The 17,463-nt window shown below is 44.9% G+C and overlaps 1 protein-coding gene across 2 annotated transcripts in view; it reads left to right on the plus strand.

Annotated features, from left to right (window-relative positions):
• The window catches only part of SHISAL1 (shisa like 1), a 466,569-nt gene extending 455,078 nt beyond the window's left edge, over window positions 1–11,491 (plus strand). For both annotated transcript variants that reach the window (XM_030215136.1, XM_030215135.1), the window contains one exon: window positions 9,508–11,491. Coding sequence is in view for 1 of the 2 variants with exons in the window: in XM_030215135.1 (XP_030070995.1) it covers window position 9,508 (1 nt within the window). In the remaining variant the exon portion in view is untranslated. The remainder of the gene's footprint in view (window positions 1–9,507) is intronic.
• The last annotated feature ends 5,972 nt before the right edge of the window (window positions 11,492–17,463 follow it).

Consider the following 17,463-nt stretch of genomic DNA (forward strand, 5'->3'; position numbering starts at 1 on the left):
AGGTTGGAGACATTAATGCCATGAACGCCCTTAATTTGGGCGACGGCACAAAAGCGGCTAAAGTTAAGCGCCGTTCTTCCCGCGCGGCTCCTTCACGGAGTTTCGCGCCGGACGCCATTTTGGATGCGCAGCATGTCTCTCCCCCGCTATTGCGAGCGCCGGTTGAGAGTGCGTCTAGGGCTGTTGCCCAGGCTGCGGAAGTGCACAGTCTGGGGGGTTTCTCCCCCGAGTTTGTTTTGCTGCTGCATCAGGCTTTCCTCATGCAAAACGCTGCCCCTGCTCCCTCTTCTGATAAAGAGGTTGAGGTTCCCAGAGGTAAACGCCCTCGGGTTGATTTCCAGGCCTTGGAGGACTTTTGTCTCCTCCGATGTAGATGAGGGCAGCGTGTCTGAGGTCTCCCAACGATCCTTTGCGGATTCCTTGGAGGAGATAGATCCCCGCTCGGATGGAGCGGATGACCCCTCTGCAGCGCGGCTTTTTAGCCCAGAGGATTTGCCCAACCTGTTGTTACAGGCCATGGACACTTTGAAGATTTCCTCTCCGGAGGACGTCTCTCCCTCAGCCCCTGTTGGCTCTGCCATTATGCTGGGGACGAAGCGCCCGCCTAGAACCTTCCACGTGCATGATGCCATGCACACCTTAATTGCGGCTCAATGGGATGTCCCGGAAACGAGCCTTAAAGTGGCTAGGGCTATGTCCCGCCTCTATCCTTTGGCTGTGAGTGAACGTGAGGCCTATCTGTGGCCTACCGTGGATTCTTTAATCACTGCGGTGACTAAGAAAACGGCGTTGCCGGTGGAAGGTGGCACGGCCCTAAAGGACGCCCAAGACAGAAGATTGGAGGCGGCCTTAAGGTCGTCCTTGGAGGCAGCTGCTTTAAGTTTGCAGGCCTCAGTTTGCGGCTCCTATGTGGCCAGGGCGTGCCGGACTATGGTGCAGCGGGCTTCCCCCTCGGATCATTCCTTGAGGGCTGATTGGCCGGCCCTGGAATCGGGCTTAGCCTATTTGGCAGACTTGCTGTATGATGTCTGGAGAGCCTCAGCTAAAGGCATGGCTCAGACAGTCTCTGCGCGGCGGTGGCTTTGGCTGAAACATTGGTCTGCTGACCACGCCTCTAAATCCCGCCTGGCTAGATTGCCTTTTAAAGGCAAGCTGCTCTTTGGGGTCGAGCTGGACAAAATCGTGACCGATCTCGGCACGTCTAACGGCAAGAAATTACCAGAGGTCAGGGCTCGGGTTAGTACTCGTCCCGATACCTCCATACCGCCCGGGCAAGTCGGGTTCCTCTGCCCCCTCTTCCTTCAAGAGGAATTTCTCCCCCAAGCAGCATTCCTTTCGCAGAGACCGCCGTCCCGGAGGTGCTCCCTCCGGTCCTCCCCCAGGGTCTCGTACCCAATGACGGGGCCTTGGTCCACGCCCCAGTGCAGATTGGAGGACGGCTGTCCTCGTTTCTGGGCGAGTGGATCACTATAACTTCAGACGCGTGGGTGCTGGAAGTCATCAGAGACGGCTACAAGCTAGAGTTCTGCCAACCCTTAAGAGACGGGTTTGTACTCTCTCCCTGCAAGTCTCCGGTCAAGCTGTGGTAGTGCAGCAGACCTTGGACAACCTGATCCGCCTGGGTGCGGTCGTTCCGGTGCCAAAAAATCAGATTGGCAAGGGACGTTACTCCATTTACTTTGTGGTTCCAAAGAAAGGAGGTTCTGTCCGGCCTATCCTCGACCTCAAAGGGGTCAATCGGGCCTGGAAAGTGAGGCACTTTCGCATGGAGACTCTCCGCTCTGTTATAGCGGCAGTGAAGGCAGGAGAGTTCTTGGCTTCCTTGGACATCAAGGAAGCGTACCTGCATATTCCCATCTGGCCTCCTCTCCAACGCTTTCTGCGTTTTACAGTCCTGAGATGACACTTCCAGTTCAGAGCCCTCCCTTTCGGGTTGGCTACTGCTCCGCGGACCTTTTCCAAAGTAATGGGGGTCATAGCGGCCTTCCTGCTAAAGGAAGGAGTACAAGTCCATCCTTATCTGGACGACTGGTTGATCCGAGCCCCCTCTTACGCAGAGTGCGGCAAAGCTATGGACCGGGTAGTTGCTCTTTTGAGCTCCCTGGGATGGATCATCAACTGGAAGAAGAGCCAGCGGCGCCCGACTCAGTCCCTGGTGTATCTGGGAGTTCGATTCGACACCCAAGTGGGCAGAGTGTTCCTGCCAGACAATCGGATTGTCAAGCTTCAGGCTCAGGTGGACTAGTTCCAAGTAGCCTCTCCTATTCGGGCTTGGGACTACGTGCAGCTGTTGGGCTCTATGACGGCCACGATGGAAGTAGTGCCCTGGGCCAGGGCTCATATGAGACCACTACAGCTATCTCTGCTGCTGCGCTGGACTCCGATGTCGGAGGATTATGCTGTGCGCCTTCCCGTGGACCCAGCAGTGCGCAAGGCGCTGAGCTGGTGGACGCAGACAGACAAGTTGTCTGCAGGATTGCTTCTGGTGACCCCGGAGTGGATTGTCGTCACGACAGACGCCTCTTTGATGGGCTGGGGAGCCCACTGCTTGGGAAGGACAGCGCAGGGGCTCTAGTCTCCTGCAGAGGCAAGTGGTCTATCAACCTCCTGGAACTCAGAGCCATTCGCTTGGTGTTATTGGAGTTCATCCCGGTACTCGTGTTGAAGCCTGTACGGGTCCTGTCGGACAATGCCACGGCTGTGGCCTATATCAACCGCCAGGGAGGTACCAGAGCGCCCCTCTAGCCAAGGAGGCTATGAGTCTTTGCCAGTGGGCGGAAGCGAACCTGGAGCAGCTTTCAGCGGCCCACATTGCCGGAGTCATGAATGTCAAGGCGGACTTTCTCAGTCGCCATACCTTGGAGCCCGGAGAGTGGCAACTATCTGCTCAGGCGTTCTTGGACATCACGAAGCGCTGGGGCCAGCCGAGCCTAGATCTGATGGCGTCATCGGCCAATGGCCAAGTGCCGCGCTTTTTCAGCAGAGGACGGGACCCTCGATCCCTGGGAGTAGATGCTCTTCTCCAACAGTGGCCGACACAAGAGCTCCTCTATGTGTTCCCGCCCTGGCTCATGTTGGGCAGGGTGCTAGACCGGGTGGCAAGGCATCCCGGCAGGGTAATCCTGGTGGGTCCGGATTGGCCCAGACGTCCCTGGTATGCGGACTTGTTCAGGCTCTCAGTCGACGATCCTCTGCGGCTGTCAGTGGAGCAGGGCCTGTTACATCAGGGTCCCGTGGTGATGGAGGATCCCTCTCCCTTTGGTCTTACGGCCTGGCTATTGAGCGGCAGCGTCTGAGGAAGAAGGGCTTCTCAGACAAGGTCATCGCCACTATGCTGAGAGCGAGGAAGCGCTCTACTTCTACTGCTTACGCCAGGGTTTGGCGTATCTTTGCAGCATGGTGTGAAGCAGGCTCACTTTCTCCCTTCACTGCTCAAATTTCTTCAGTGTTGGCGTTCCTGCAAGAAGGTCTGGAGAAAGGCCTGTCGCTCAGTTCCCTTAAAGTCCAGGTAGCGGCTCTGGCTTGCTTCAGGGGCCGCCTGAAGGGTGCTTCCCTGGCTTCGCAGCCAGATGTGGTGCGCTTTCTCAAGGGAGTTAATCACCTGCGCCCTCCTCTGCACTCAGTGGTGCCTGCGTGGAATCTCAACCTGGTGCTAAGAGCATTGCAGAAGCCGCCTTTGGAACCCTTGTCGAGGGCATCTCTGAAAGACCTGACGTTGAAAGCAGTCTGTTTGGTGGCTATCACTTCAGACAGAAGAGTTTCCGAGCTCCAGGCGCTCTCATGTCGAGAGCCTTTTCTGCAGTGCACTGAGGCAGGAGTGACTATTCGCACAGTGCCTTCCTTCCTGCCCAAGATTGGTTCTCGCTTCCATGTGAATCAGCAGCTCTGTCTCCCTTCCTTTCGTAGGGAGGACTACCCAGAGGAGTACTCCGCTCTTGAATATCTGGATGTGAGACGAGTCATCATCAGTTACTTGGAAGTGACCAATGATTTCCGGAAATCGGATCATCTGTTTGTCCTGTTTGCAGGTCCTCGTAAGGGTCTGCAGGCTGCTAAGCCTACAGTGGCAAGATGGGTCCAGGAAGCCATTGCAGCGGCTTATGTGGCCGCGGGGAAGGTGCCGCCTATCCAGCTGAAGGCTCACTCCACGAGAGCTCAGGCGGCCTCGATGGCAGAGGCCGGATCCGTCTCCTTGGAAGAGATATGCAAGGCGGCAACGTGGGCTTCGGCTCATACATTCTCCAAGCATTACCGTTTGACTGTGGCTGCACGGGCGGAGGCCCGGTTTGGAGCTTCAGTGTTGAGGTCAGGGATTTCTATGTCCCGCCCTGGGTGAGTACTGCTTCGGTACATCCCACCAGTCTATGGATTGATCAGCTTGATGATATGGAAGGTAAAATTATGTATAATCATACCTGATAATTTTCTTTCCATTAATCATAGCTGATCAATCCATAGCCCCTCCCAGATATCTGTACTGTTTATATTCTGGTTGAATTTTAGGTTCAAGTTTAGCCTTCAGTTACTTCAGGAGGACTTCGTGTTCAAGTTCTTCTTTCACTTGGATTCTTCAAGAGTTGAGACGACTTTGTGTTACAGTGAGCTGCTGCATTCCTCTCCCCTCCGTTTTACGGGGCTGGATTGAGACATAAATTCTGCCGGCACTCCCTCCCGCTTCGTGCGGCTGTAGGGCAGCTTTGTACCCCTCCCGCTTCGGCGGTGTTAGGGTCAGTCAGCTCCTCCCGCGGTTGCGGTTGCAGGATAAGCCAGATCCCCCCGCATCGGCGGGTGTGGTGTCCCTCCCCCGCTCCGCGGGGATGAGCTGGACGGATTCCCCTCCCCCACTTGTGTGGGGATGAGCTGGGTTAATTCCCCTCCCCCGTTTCGGCGGTGGTGAGCTGGGCAGAGTGTCCCTTCGTGGGTGTAATTCTCTAAGTGCTGAGTCCTGCGGATGGAGCTTTGATATCGACATACTGAGGAGTTTCCGGCAGCACATGACCACATATAGGGAGGCAAAAGTTTGCTCTCTATCTCCACCTGCTGGTAGATGGACACAACCCACCAGTCTATGGATTGATCAGCTATGATTAATGGAAAGAAAATTATCAGGTATGATTATACATAATTTTACCTTCTTAGAAAACATATAGGGGCCCTTTTACCAAGCTGCAGGAAAAAGGGCCCTGCATTGGTGGCGGGGGCCATTTTTCCCGCACACCAGGGCCCTTTTTATCACAGCGGGTAAAGAAGCCCCAAGCACACATGGCCATGTGGTAAGACAACTCTTACCACATGTCCATGTGACGGAGAGCCCTTACCACCACCCATTGAGGTGGCAATATGTGCCCCCGTGCTAACCCGGAGTTAACCAGGCAGCCCGCAGCAATTTCTGATTACCGCCAGGTTACCGTCATGCAAGCCTTTTCTGAGGGTTTTCATTTTCCCCTGGAAATGGAACGCGCTCAGGTCGGGACTGCTCCTGCGGCCATGTTGGGCCTGCACCAGTCCTGAAAGAGCGAGTAGTAAGCCTGCATTGGGCTTCCTGCCGCTCTGTAAAAGGACCCCTAAGTGCCATTCTCAAAACACTAATTAATCAAAAAAAATGCTGGGTTTTATCAGAATTACAAACATATATAAAATCTACACTGAGAATACATAAATTGTCCGTTCAGCCTGCTTTCTTCTCCCACATTATGGTTTGCTTTGTTTACCCTGTGGGTTTTCTTTGTTCAGTTACCTTTTGGTTTTTAAAAATATATACATCATCAAACCTATATATATATTAAATAGCAATAAATGTCTGAGTAAATAATATGATATCAGTATATCTTAAATACATAACAAATACATCCATGACAATAAATATGTAAAGAAATAATAAACATATGTCAATCATAAATAAAAGTGAATCTGTTTATGTAGTGTTCATAATAATTAGCTCTAATGCCAGTTGTGTCATTATAAAAACACAGACGGGTTAGATTCCTGATTCAGGCCATCTGGAGTGTCTGTGTTGAACCTAAAAATAAATTTCTGTTCTTTTTGTAACAACAGTCTATCCAGATCTCCATCTCTCCATGATACAGAAGCTTTGCCAACAACCACAAATCTTAGATGATTAAAAGAGTTTCCGTACTGTATGCAATGCTCTACCAAGGGTTTCTCAGTTGTTTTACTGCACTTTTATGCTCAATAATCCTGGTTCTCATTTGGCATCTTATCTTTCCTACATAGAGTAATCCACATGTGTGCTGTACATTTAAGCTACAATACTGAGAACCCAGTGCTAATAACTCATTAGTGTGAATACATGGTTTACTTTTTATAGACCTCAGTGGTGACTCTTTTCACATAGATAACACACCGCCCATGACTCTCCTGCCTCCTCATCGGTCACATCAATTTCTCTAAACATTTTTGTAACATTTTGTTCAAAACTATTTTGTAAAGAAATATACTCTTGCATTTTTTCTTAATATCTAACTTATCTTAAAGTGTGAGGGGCCAAACGCCGACATGCGCCATGTTTCACTTATTGCTGCCTCAGGGTGTGATCTACTGATCAAACATCACGCTTACACAAATGGTGCAAATGCCTAAATTTACTTGCGCAGCACCTATATTCTATAATTACTAGAGTAGCTCAAAACCACACCCCCGATCTGCCCTGAAATGCCCATGACCCTTCCATTTCCACACCCTTTTTCAGACCACATGTAAGTTATAGGTGCGGATCCTGCACCTAAATTTATGTGCGTAAGTTCCAATTAAATCTAATTGTTGCCAATAATTGTTAAAATGCCAATTATTGGCACTAATTGGCTCATTATTCTATTAAATAGCTTGCACAATTTTTGGCAACTTTTATAGAATCAGGGGTATAACTGCCAAAATTGTACCTAAGTGCTGTTCCTTAAGGGCCCCTTTTACAAAGCGGCGGTAAGCTGAATGCGGGCTTACCGCTCACTAAAAATGAAGTACCACCAGGCTACCACAGCAACCTGGCGGTAGTTCCCACTCTCAGTGTGCCGTCATATCCAGCACTACAAAACTATATTTTTGTAGTGCCGGTGTGTACCCGGCGGTAATCAGGCAGTGCTATGCGCTGCCCGCTTACCACTGGGTTAGCTCAGGAGCCCTTATCGCCACCTCAGTGGGTGGCGGTAAGGGCTCCCCCATGAAATGGCCGTGCAGCAAGTGCTTCATTGCTGCACGGCCATTTCCTGAAAAAAAAAGACCTACCTTTTACCCATAATGGTAAAAGAGGGCTTTGGCACGCATCAAAAACACATGTGATGCCAGCGCAGGTTCCCTGTTGCTGCAGCTTGGTAAAAGGGATCATAAATATGCACATATTTCTCGGGACTCTATATATCGTGCCCTAATTTGTGTGTGGAAATTGAAGTGTATTCTATAACAATGCATATAACTTAATTGTTTAAATAGCTAATTAGCTCTATTAATCAGGACTAATTGGCATTAAGATTTATGCATATAACTTGCTAAGCGTATTCTGTAATGTGGTGCGTGTTGAAAAGGGGCAAGGCCATAGGCAGCACATAGGCGTTTCTAAAATCTATGCGTGTTGTTATAGAATACACCTGCTCTGCACCTAATTTTGGTGTCAGGGTTTATGCCAAGTAAAACATGGTGTAAATGGCCGTGACTAAATTTGGTCACGGAGAGGCGCTCGGCATAATTCTGTATACCACGTGGCAGTTAACTGAACAGTGCCACTGAATATCTTCTGAGATTACCCAAACAGAAAGTGGGTAGGTCAGAGACTGCGCTGGGGATGGCACTGGGGAGGAGCCCCAGGCTATTCGGGTGCTGGCATTAGTGCTGGCACCCGCATAGCTAAGCGGCATCATTTAGGTCAGCTTAAGAGCTGTCCTAAATAAGGCCGCTTAGCTATGCAGGTGCTGGCTGTGAATATCCAAAACTCCTCCCAATGTTAACATAGTAACATAGTAAATGACGGCATAAAAAGACCTGCATGGTCCATCCAGTCTGCCCTACAAGATAAACTCATATGTGCTACTTTTTGTGTATAACTTACCTTGATTTGTACCTGTCCCTTTCAGGGCACAGACCGTGTAAGTCTGCCCAGCACTATCCCCACCTCCCAACCACCAGCCCCGCCTCCCACCACCGGCTCTGGCACAGACCGTATAAGTCTGCCCAGCACTATCCCCGCCTCCCGCCACCGGCTCTGCCACCCAATCTCAGCTAAGCTCCTTAGGATCCATTCCTTCTGAACAAGATTCCTTTATGTTTATCCCACGCGTGTTTGAATTCTGTTCCCTTCTTTCCCTCCTCCTCTCAGCCCACATCAACCCCCCGCCCTCCACTTGTGCAGGCAGGCCCTCCCTGCATGCCTGGTGGTCCAGTGGGGTCATTGGTAAGGTGCTGCGAGAGATTGCGGCAGCCATTTTAGACCGGTACCACAGGTGGCAGGAGTGAGGGGGCTATGCTCCTGTCCCCCAATGACATCGCTGGACCACCAGGGATATAGGTAGGCCTGGAGGGAGAGCCTGTCTGCACAGCTCAGGTGGTGGGGATGGTCTTCTGGGATCTTGATGTGGGCTGAGAGGGAACATTGGCGGGGGGGCTTGAGTGGGCTCAGGGGCTTTAGTTTATAAAGAAAAAGACATTTTTTTAAATGTTTTGCTGGCCGGTCAGCCCAATATTCAGCCAGGGCCGCTTAACTTTTATACAGCCTGGCTGAATATTGACTGGACCCATATAAGTGCCGGGCGCCCATCCCACCCAAAAAAATCCCCGCTACTCAGTTCCGATGTCCGGTCATGGCCCGGCTCTGAACATCAGGGGATAAGTTAGCTGGCAACAATACGCCACCAGCTGAATATCAGTGGGATAAATTCTAATATTCTATAACCCATGCACATAACTGGAGTGGAGGAGTGGCCTAGTGGTTAGGGTGGTGGACTCTGGTCCTGGGGAACTGAGTTCGATTCCCACTTCAGGCACAGGCAGCTCCTTGTGACCCTGGGCAAGTCACTTAACCCTCCATTGCCCCAGGTACAAATAAGTACCTGTATATGTAAGCCACATTGAGCCTGCCATGAGTGGGAAAGTGCGGGGTACAAATGTAACAAAACAAAAAAAACTGCCTAACATGCCCCTGACCCGCCCATGCCCTTCCCAGGTCCACACTCCCTCTTGACGTTGTGCTCTCTGCAATTTGAGCATGTATCTTATAGAATACTAAGGGCAGTTATGCAATTAGTGCTAATTAGCACCAATTATCTTCAATAATTGTTTAAGGCCACTTAGCATCTAATTATTAAATTAAGTTATGTGCACAACTGACCCTATTCTTGTGTCAATTTGTGCATTAATTGCAAATTTGGGCATGCAACTTTATAGAATTAAGGGGGTAGTTTTCAACAAACTTCTTTCTAATAGCAATTATAGCACCTTAATTGATAAATATTTCCCAGTTTTCAGAAGCACTTCACTAACTCATTGTTTTATCTTTCCTAGAAAAAAAAGGTGTGTCTCAAAATGGGAGAGATGAGACTAACTCCAAGTGACCTGATTTGAAAGAAAGAAAGGAAGTCAAGCGTTATCTCTCAATAGATTCTCCATTCTGCAACCCAAGAAAATTAAATAGAAAGCAATGATTTCCAAGCCTGTCTGTAAGCAATATTTTCATTCCAGATCCAGGATCTTCTTTTGGAAAGGACTGTCACATTTGACAAAATGAATGAGAGACTGAAGCAAGTCAAGATGACATGGACTTTACTCTGAAGCTGTAGTGGACAACCTTTCTTTGCCTTCCCATCCATTAGTCACCATTGGAGCCTACTATGTGTCAAAATAATGAATGTGAAGTTTTCAAAGTTCTCTTGTGGGAATGTCAGGATCACTACATGTGTTCAGTGCACAGAGCCTCACTTTTTTCTTTCTTCCTTCCTTCCTTCCTTCCTTCCTTCCTTCCTTCCTTTCATGCAAATTCTCCAAGGGATTAAGAAGAATAGGCATATTGTGCACCATTTTCTATCCAAGGCAAGTAGATGTAGCAATTTTGTTGACCTCAAACCAATAACAGTTCCCAAATCCAAATAGAGATAAGACAATCAGATATTTAAATATTTACTTCTAACAATATGAATAACAGAGAGAGAAATGTTCCAGCATTTAAACTCCATCTTGAATGGATGACATCAAAGGCATGGGGCCAGCCACAGCTCTGCACTGTATGAAATTGTGATTCCTGTTTCTTAGCCAGCAGAGCACAGGCATGTCATGGGAGTGATGAACTTGGCTTGGAAGGTGACTGACATGACTAGCATGAGCTCTGCTGGAACAAAATCAGTGTTAAAGGACTCTGAGACACAAGAAGCTTCCTCTACACCCATAGCCAATGCATCTAAAGTCATCCACACCATCATCTATTGAGGTGAATTTGAAGAAAAAGAAAATGGAGATAAATCCATGAATTAAATATATACAATTTCTGTGACAATCAGACACAAAATGTATGAAGTCTGGATACAAAATAATGCCTTATGAGGGCAATTTTCACACAGCCCACACTGTAAAGTCTGTGTAGACTTTTTACCAATGGGCTTGGTACTAATCTTCAAAGTGAAAGTAGCCATAGCCATTCACTTTATCAGCTGTTAAGGATAAATGACTTACATAAATAGGCTCATATGTTTTCTTTGGACACTTTTTCTAACTAAGAACACGGTTTTCAAAAAACAATACTACGTACGTTGTTGCAATTCCCTGTCTAAACCCATCCCCATAAAAGCTTCTGCTGAAATGGGTAAAAGTACTCATGTTGTTGGGCACATGCTTATGGGTGGGCAATTTTCAAATAGCCCCTATCTGCATGCAAAACACTGTTTTGCCTGCTGAAATGACTGAAAGTTACCTTCTCCATTTCCCAGTAAGTTGTTCAAGCTTTATAAATTTTGCAAGCCTTACCAAACTATATCCAGTTCAAATAGCAGTGTAGTTGTCCAAGATAAAAGCAGCAGTGCTATCTAGATAACTTTATTAAAAATTAGGTCACCTGTTTCTTTCCTATTTTCCTGATTCATCCTTTGGTTTCATTCCTGGAGCTTCTTGGTATCTTTGGCATTCATCTTTTCAAGGGGTTGCAAACATATTTACTCCATAATGAAAAACTGAGTGAAAACCTAGAGGTCAGTATTCCAAAGCAGTTGTTGAGATATCATTGAGTACTAAGGGGGTAATTCTAGAAGGATCTATCTTGATTTAGGCCTAAATGCCGGTATTCTAGTCTTAGTGAAAATCTAGCTCAAGAGCACTGAACTCAGAACACATTTCTGCTTATCAGCAATGCTTTAGCAAAAGCTGTTGCCTGCTAATATTTCAAGGTATACTCCTTTACTTAGCTGAGAGGGCACTTATATAGCTATGAGGCAGTGCCTTCTAACAAACTGTAGCATCCACTCTCAAGACAAATCCCTCCTTTCAGTACCCTTCTCCACCACCGCCAACTCCAGGCTCCGCCCTTTCTGTCTCGCCTCACCCCACGCGTGGAACAAACTCCCCAAGCCCATACGCCAGGCCCCCTCCCTGCCCATCTTCAAATCTCTGCTTAAAGCCCACCTCTTCAATGTCGCCTTCGGCACCTAACCTCTACACCTCTACCCAGGAAATCTAGACTGCCCAACTTGACATTTCGTTCTTTAGATTGTAAGCTCCTTTGAGCAGGGACCATCCTTCTTTGTTTATTTTGTACAGCACTGCGTAACCCTAGTAGTGCTCTAGAAATGTTAAGTAGTAGTAGTAGTAGTAGTGTAGGGAATAGGGCGTCAGCAGTTTTCACCTTAATCAAAACTGGTTTCCATTGGACTTAATCCACAACTAGGCAAACTTTTATCCCTATTTCATATCCCTCTCCCAACTCAAATGGTACAGTCATCATAGTGCTGATTCTCTACCAGGGATCAGATACCAGGGCTCCTTCCAGGACCCTGCAATCATAGACCCCTACATTTGGTCAGTATTGTCACTATTGAGCAATGACTCCCTTTACACCCCAGGAACTGTGAATGCTGCCACCACAGTATTCCCAGCTTGACCAGCTCCTAGAATTAAAACTCTGCGGTCCACAGCGCCACACACACTATCGGCACCATGCAGATGGCCCTGCATCAGACAAATTTAAGAAAATAAGGGGCCCTTTTACTAAGCCATGTAGGAGCCTATGCACGCCCAATGCGCGCCAAATTGGAGTTACCGTGTGGCCCTTGCGGTAATTTCAATTTTGACACGTATCCACTAGGTGCATCTGAAAAATATTTGTTATTTTCTGGTGCGCTGCAGCTACGCGTGTCAGGTGGCATTTGACGTGTGCAGACCATTACCGCCCAGTTACCGCATGAGACCTTACCACTAGGTCAATGTCTTGCAGTAAGGTCTCAGACCCAAAATGGACACGCAGCAATTTTCATTTTGCCGCAAGTCTGTGTTCGGCAACAAAAAAAAATAAAAGGCATTTTTTGTAGGTGTGCTAAAAAATAATTCTGTGCACGCCCAAAACACATGTCTACACTACTGCAGACCATTTTTCAGCATACCTTAATAAAAGGACCCCTAGCTTACTAGGCATTCGAGAATGGTATACGAGTAAGGCATCAAGATACTTTAAAGATTACAAAAAAAAGGCTGTACAGAGAATAAAAATGACATCTTCTGAATTCTTATTTAACGTATTCTCAAAATATATAACCTGCAGCAAGTTTCAGCTACTGTCTGTACAGGGAACTGAAGGGCTGCACAAAAACCTACAGTTTTTGTAGGAGATTTGGAAGCTTGTACAGGCTATTTGGGACCTATGCCCTCTCCTCTCTTTAAAATTTATAACTTAACAGTAAGATATTCTACAAGAGCTTATATTTTCTAAAACTAGATAAAATTAGAATTACTGAAATGGAAGCAATGTATTTTCTTCTGAAAGTCTCTTATTCATCATCCTTCTTGACCCAGAACAGATATTTAGAATTCTACCACCTTTCAGTAATATTGCTTAAGGTGGTGGTGATAAAGATAGAACAAAACTTTCAAGGTGAATACCTGTCTCTTATCCTTAAAATGATAACTTAGGGCACTACAGGACATTTGTATTAATGTCCGCATATGATACATGTTATTGGATGTTAAAGAAAATAAATCCCTACCATCCAAACAGTCAAACAAAATCAAGGATAAATGTTTGTATTGTGTAAGTTTTCATACATATTATGAGATTGTTTAAACATCACTTAAATAGTGAACTAGCAGTCTCATTTACTCTTATAAGCATTGCACTTAAATAACATAACAACTGATGGTAATGATCTTAGATTTTTGTCTCCACATGCAGCAGTGTCTATCTTGTTTCTGTAAAATATATTCTTTATTTTCATGTAAAATAAAAAATCTTCCAAACATGAAGATCAATCTTTGAGAAACATTTATTACAAATTAATAATGTTTCTCAAGAGAATTATAATAACTTATCTGTGCTGAAGTCTTCCAGAATTGGGAGTTATAATCCAGTATAGTATTCCATATCATTTCACTGCTCACAGGGGACCCAAATTATAACTCTGAAAGATGTTCACATTGCTAAACTCTGGCTATGAAGAATGTACAATATATTTGTATGTATGTTAACATTACCACATGGTAATGATAATGTGTGTGCAAATGACCACCGGAAATCATACACATGGCCTCATTAAATATTAATGCTGCATTAAGGTTGCCAACTCAAGCTGCAAAAAAATGACAAAGTCCTGGATGTCGACTCCTCCACCCCCACCCAAATTCATAAGTATATAAGCATTGCTGTATTGAGACAGACCAAAGGTCCATTAATCCCAGTATCCTGTTTCCAACAGTAGCTAATCTAGGTCACAGGTACCTGGCAGGGGGCCAAAAAAGTAAGTTAATTCCATGTTGCTTATCTCAGGAATAAAATTCAACTCCATTATCACTCACTACATCTCCACTCCCAGATCTAGGCTATCTTTCCTGACCAAACCTGGGATCCATCTTCCCCCACAATCAGACCTCAGATGACATTCACTTCAGTTTTATCCCCTAGTGATACTCCAGAATTAATAAAGATCAGTGCCAGCAAATTAGTGAGTATGATGCTTGTGATCCTATAACATGTCACCTCAAGTTAGGTGTTAATTGCACTTATGAATGTGATTGTTAAGGTCCTGGGAGTGATTTTAGATGCTTCACTTTTGTATAGTCATTAAATAACTTTACTTTAGCAGAAAATGTTTTATTACATTAAAACAGTTAAGAGCCTCTTTTACAAAGCTGTGCTACTGATTCCCAGTTCGGCAAATGAGAGGAAACCCATTTAATTCCTATGGGCTTCCTTTCATTTGCCACGCAGGAATCTGTAGCGCAGCTTTGTAAAAGAAGCTGTAAGAATAATTTGCAGTTGTAGTTTAAATGTTAATCCTTTACCTAGGGTTGTCTTCCAAGTTGCAGCTTATCCAAAATACTGCTCCTAGTGTCTCTGACTACATAACTAAACTTCATTGGCCCCAGTTAATGAACAAATTGTATTTAAAGTGGCTAGTTTGTTTTATCAGATTTTACATGGTATTACTTCTGAATTTGTTAAATTTCGTTTCTGCCCCTTTATATAGATTTTCTCATCTCCGTGAGAAACTAATTCTTTGCCTTTTTTCACTTAAAAATGTATGGTTTCCTACTGTGGCTAAGACTTTATTTTCAATTAGTGGTGTTTCTCTTTGGAATTCTGTCACTCTTTCATTGAGATTAGAACAAAGCTATCCAAATTTTCGAAAAAAGTTTAAAACATTCTTGTTTGATAGACAATGATAATGGTTTGGGGTGTTTTTAAACTGTATGATGATTTTTTTTTATGAATGAAATTGTTTATTTTATTTTGTTTTTTATTTTATGTGTAATTTGCACACTGTATTGTGTATCTTAAATTTCCCTTGTAAACCGCACTGAACCTCACTGGGAAACAGCGGTTAACAAGAATAATATTGATATCGATATTATATAACATAAGTGCACAACTGCCTTAATGCATAAATGCAAGAAGGCATTCACAGGGGAAGGAGCATGAGGGACCATAAGCAGGGCTGACATTTACATACTTAACTTACAGATTACTGTACATTACATAACTGTTGCATTTGGGTGTGCATATGTATGCACGTTATTGACATGGCATAAAGACATATGCCTAATTGTAGGTGCATAGATTCTGACACGCTAGTATTCTGTATAAGAGCACTTAACGTGCATAAGTGCTCCTATAGGATAGGCTCATAGCATGAGTAATTTGGGCACTTAAATTGTAGTGGCCAGTTATAGAATTGACCCCCTAATGTATGTTTGCCCTCTCAGGCCCCATAGTATTTCCACCAGCACCCTTGTGCAGGTTTGCTTTGCAAACAGGAAGATCCTTTGGGAGAAGACCACAGAATCATTGACGGGCCCATGAGTATGCACTCACACTAGGCTACAGGCCCTTTGATTTCTCATATGCTAATCTAGCTCTTTCACAGTTAGCAGAGTGGTGAGAAAAAGACAAAAAACTGGGGTGAGCCAACCAGAGAGGAGGCCTTTGTTTGATGCTTTGTAGTTGTATTCTGTTTGCCATTGTTTTGTAGTTCTGTAGTTCTGCTCTGTTCCTGATCTGTTTCACTCCACTCCACCCCACCCCCCACTAGACATTGTGATTGACAGTATTGAGGGTTATTAAAATCCTGGACTCAGTGGTGCACAATAGCTGCTGGTGCACACCTCTGGTGTGTGCCGAAGGAGTGTGCCAAAGGAGATTTGCATGCCTCCAGAGCATGCTAATATTTTTAGTTAATTTATTTTATTTTTTGGTTTTAACATTATGACCGGTTTTACTATTCCAGTCCAGATAGGTAGACATCCATTTAATCCTAGGAATTGTTCAGGTGAATATCAGGTAGGAAACTTGTGTAGCATAGCTTGTAATTTAAATTATGGCCCAGTATTTAGGAATTCTGAAAGCTTGCATTATGCCTTGCTTAATGTTGAGCCTTCGAAATAAAGTGCCGACAGTGGTAGAACTGTTCAATACTTACCGACTGGATATTATGACAATTACTGAGACTTGGTTACATGATAGTGAAATAGCACATAAACAACAAACCTGGCCCTCAAAGTTTTCATATTATATTTGTGATTGTGCTACCAAATGAAGGTGAGGTATAGCAATGTTTATTTGGGAAGGTTATAAATCAGATGAGATATGGTTTTGGTAATGTCAAAGCTTTGCTATGAAAGTAGAATTAAAAGTTTCTTTATATTTTTTTCTTTTTATCATACACTGACTTCAACTACAGTGGCATTAGAAGAGCTTTGTAGTTTGTTAACAGACTTTAGTCTGTTAAATGTGACTCTTATAATTCAGGGTGATAAATCTTCATTTAAATAATACCAGCACAGCAGTGGACCACGTAATCTTGTGCCTTTTTTGAAGATTTAGGCTTTGATCTGCAATTTTTGGAGTGAACTGATGTAGCAGGTTATTGTTTGGATGTAGTAGCAGTGTGTGCTCAGGCTAACCTAGACATCTCTGCCATCATTATTGTTTAGTGTTTAAGGTTCCCTATTTTGAATCAGCGGTAGAAGTTCCATGCTATCACTATAGATACAATATTGTATCCTAGATAGAGCTGTATACATGGATACTTGTCTTTCAGAGTGGGAGATTCCGGTGGAGGCATCTGTTTCACTTCAAGTTTCTTTATGTTCCTCTGTTATGGAAAATGTGTTGCACCAATTAGCTCCAATTCTTTTTTACATAAGTATAAAGCCCCAAGTTAGCAATCTTGGTTCAATAGTGAATTTAAGAGACTCGGACAAGTTCTGAGGCAAGCAGAATGTGCCTGTGGAAGACATCCTTCAGTGCCTGCCTTGGAAAGGTATAAGGATGCTCTTGACGATTATAAAGCTAAGATTAAGATTGTCCAGAAGGAAGGTTTCCCAAAAAAACTGCTCTCAATGTAATTTTTCTGCAGGAGTTGTTTTATATAGTTCATTCTTTAGCACCTGATACTGTCCAACCTCTCTGAAACAGGAAATTTCAGCAGAGGAATTTGGCTCTTTTTTTTTTACAAAAGAAAATTTTGGATTTGCATTGTCTGACATATCCTATTGTTTGTTCCTTTAGTCCTTTACCATTAGTAGATTCTTCACAATCAGTCATGGTTAAATCAGTTCCAGTCAGTACCATGAGTCACTTTTCTTTATTAACACCCACTTTATTACAAATAATTTTAAAATCTGTGCGTTGTTCTTCATCATTGGCTGGTGGTGTTCCTCCAGTTCTTTTTAGAGAATGTTGCCCATCTCTTGCCTTGATCTTTTTGGGCATTATTAACACTAATTTAACAGAGAGACAGTTTCCAGATTTATGCAAATGAAACGGGGGCT

This window comes from Microcaecilia unicolor, chromosome 9 (assembly GCF_901765095.1).
Source record: "Microcaecilia unicolor chromosome 9, aMicUni1.1, whole genome shotgun sequence".
In the NCBI taxonomy this organism is placed as follows: domain Eukaryota; kingdom Metazoa; phylum Chordata; class Amphibia; order Gymnophiona; family Siphonopidae; genus Microcaecilia; species Microcaecilia unicolor.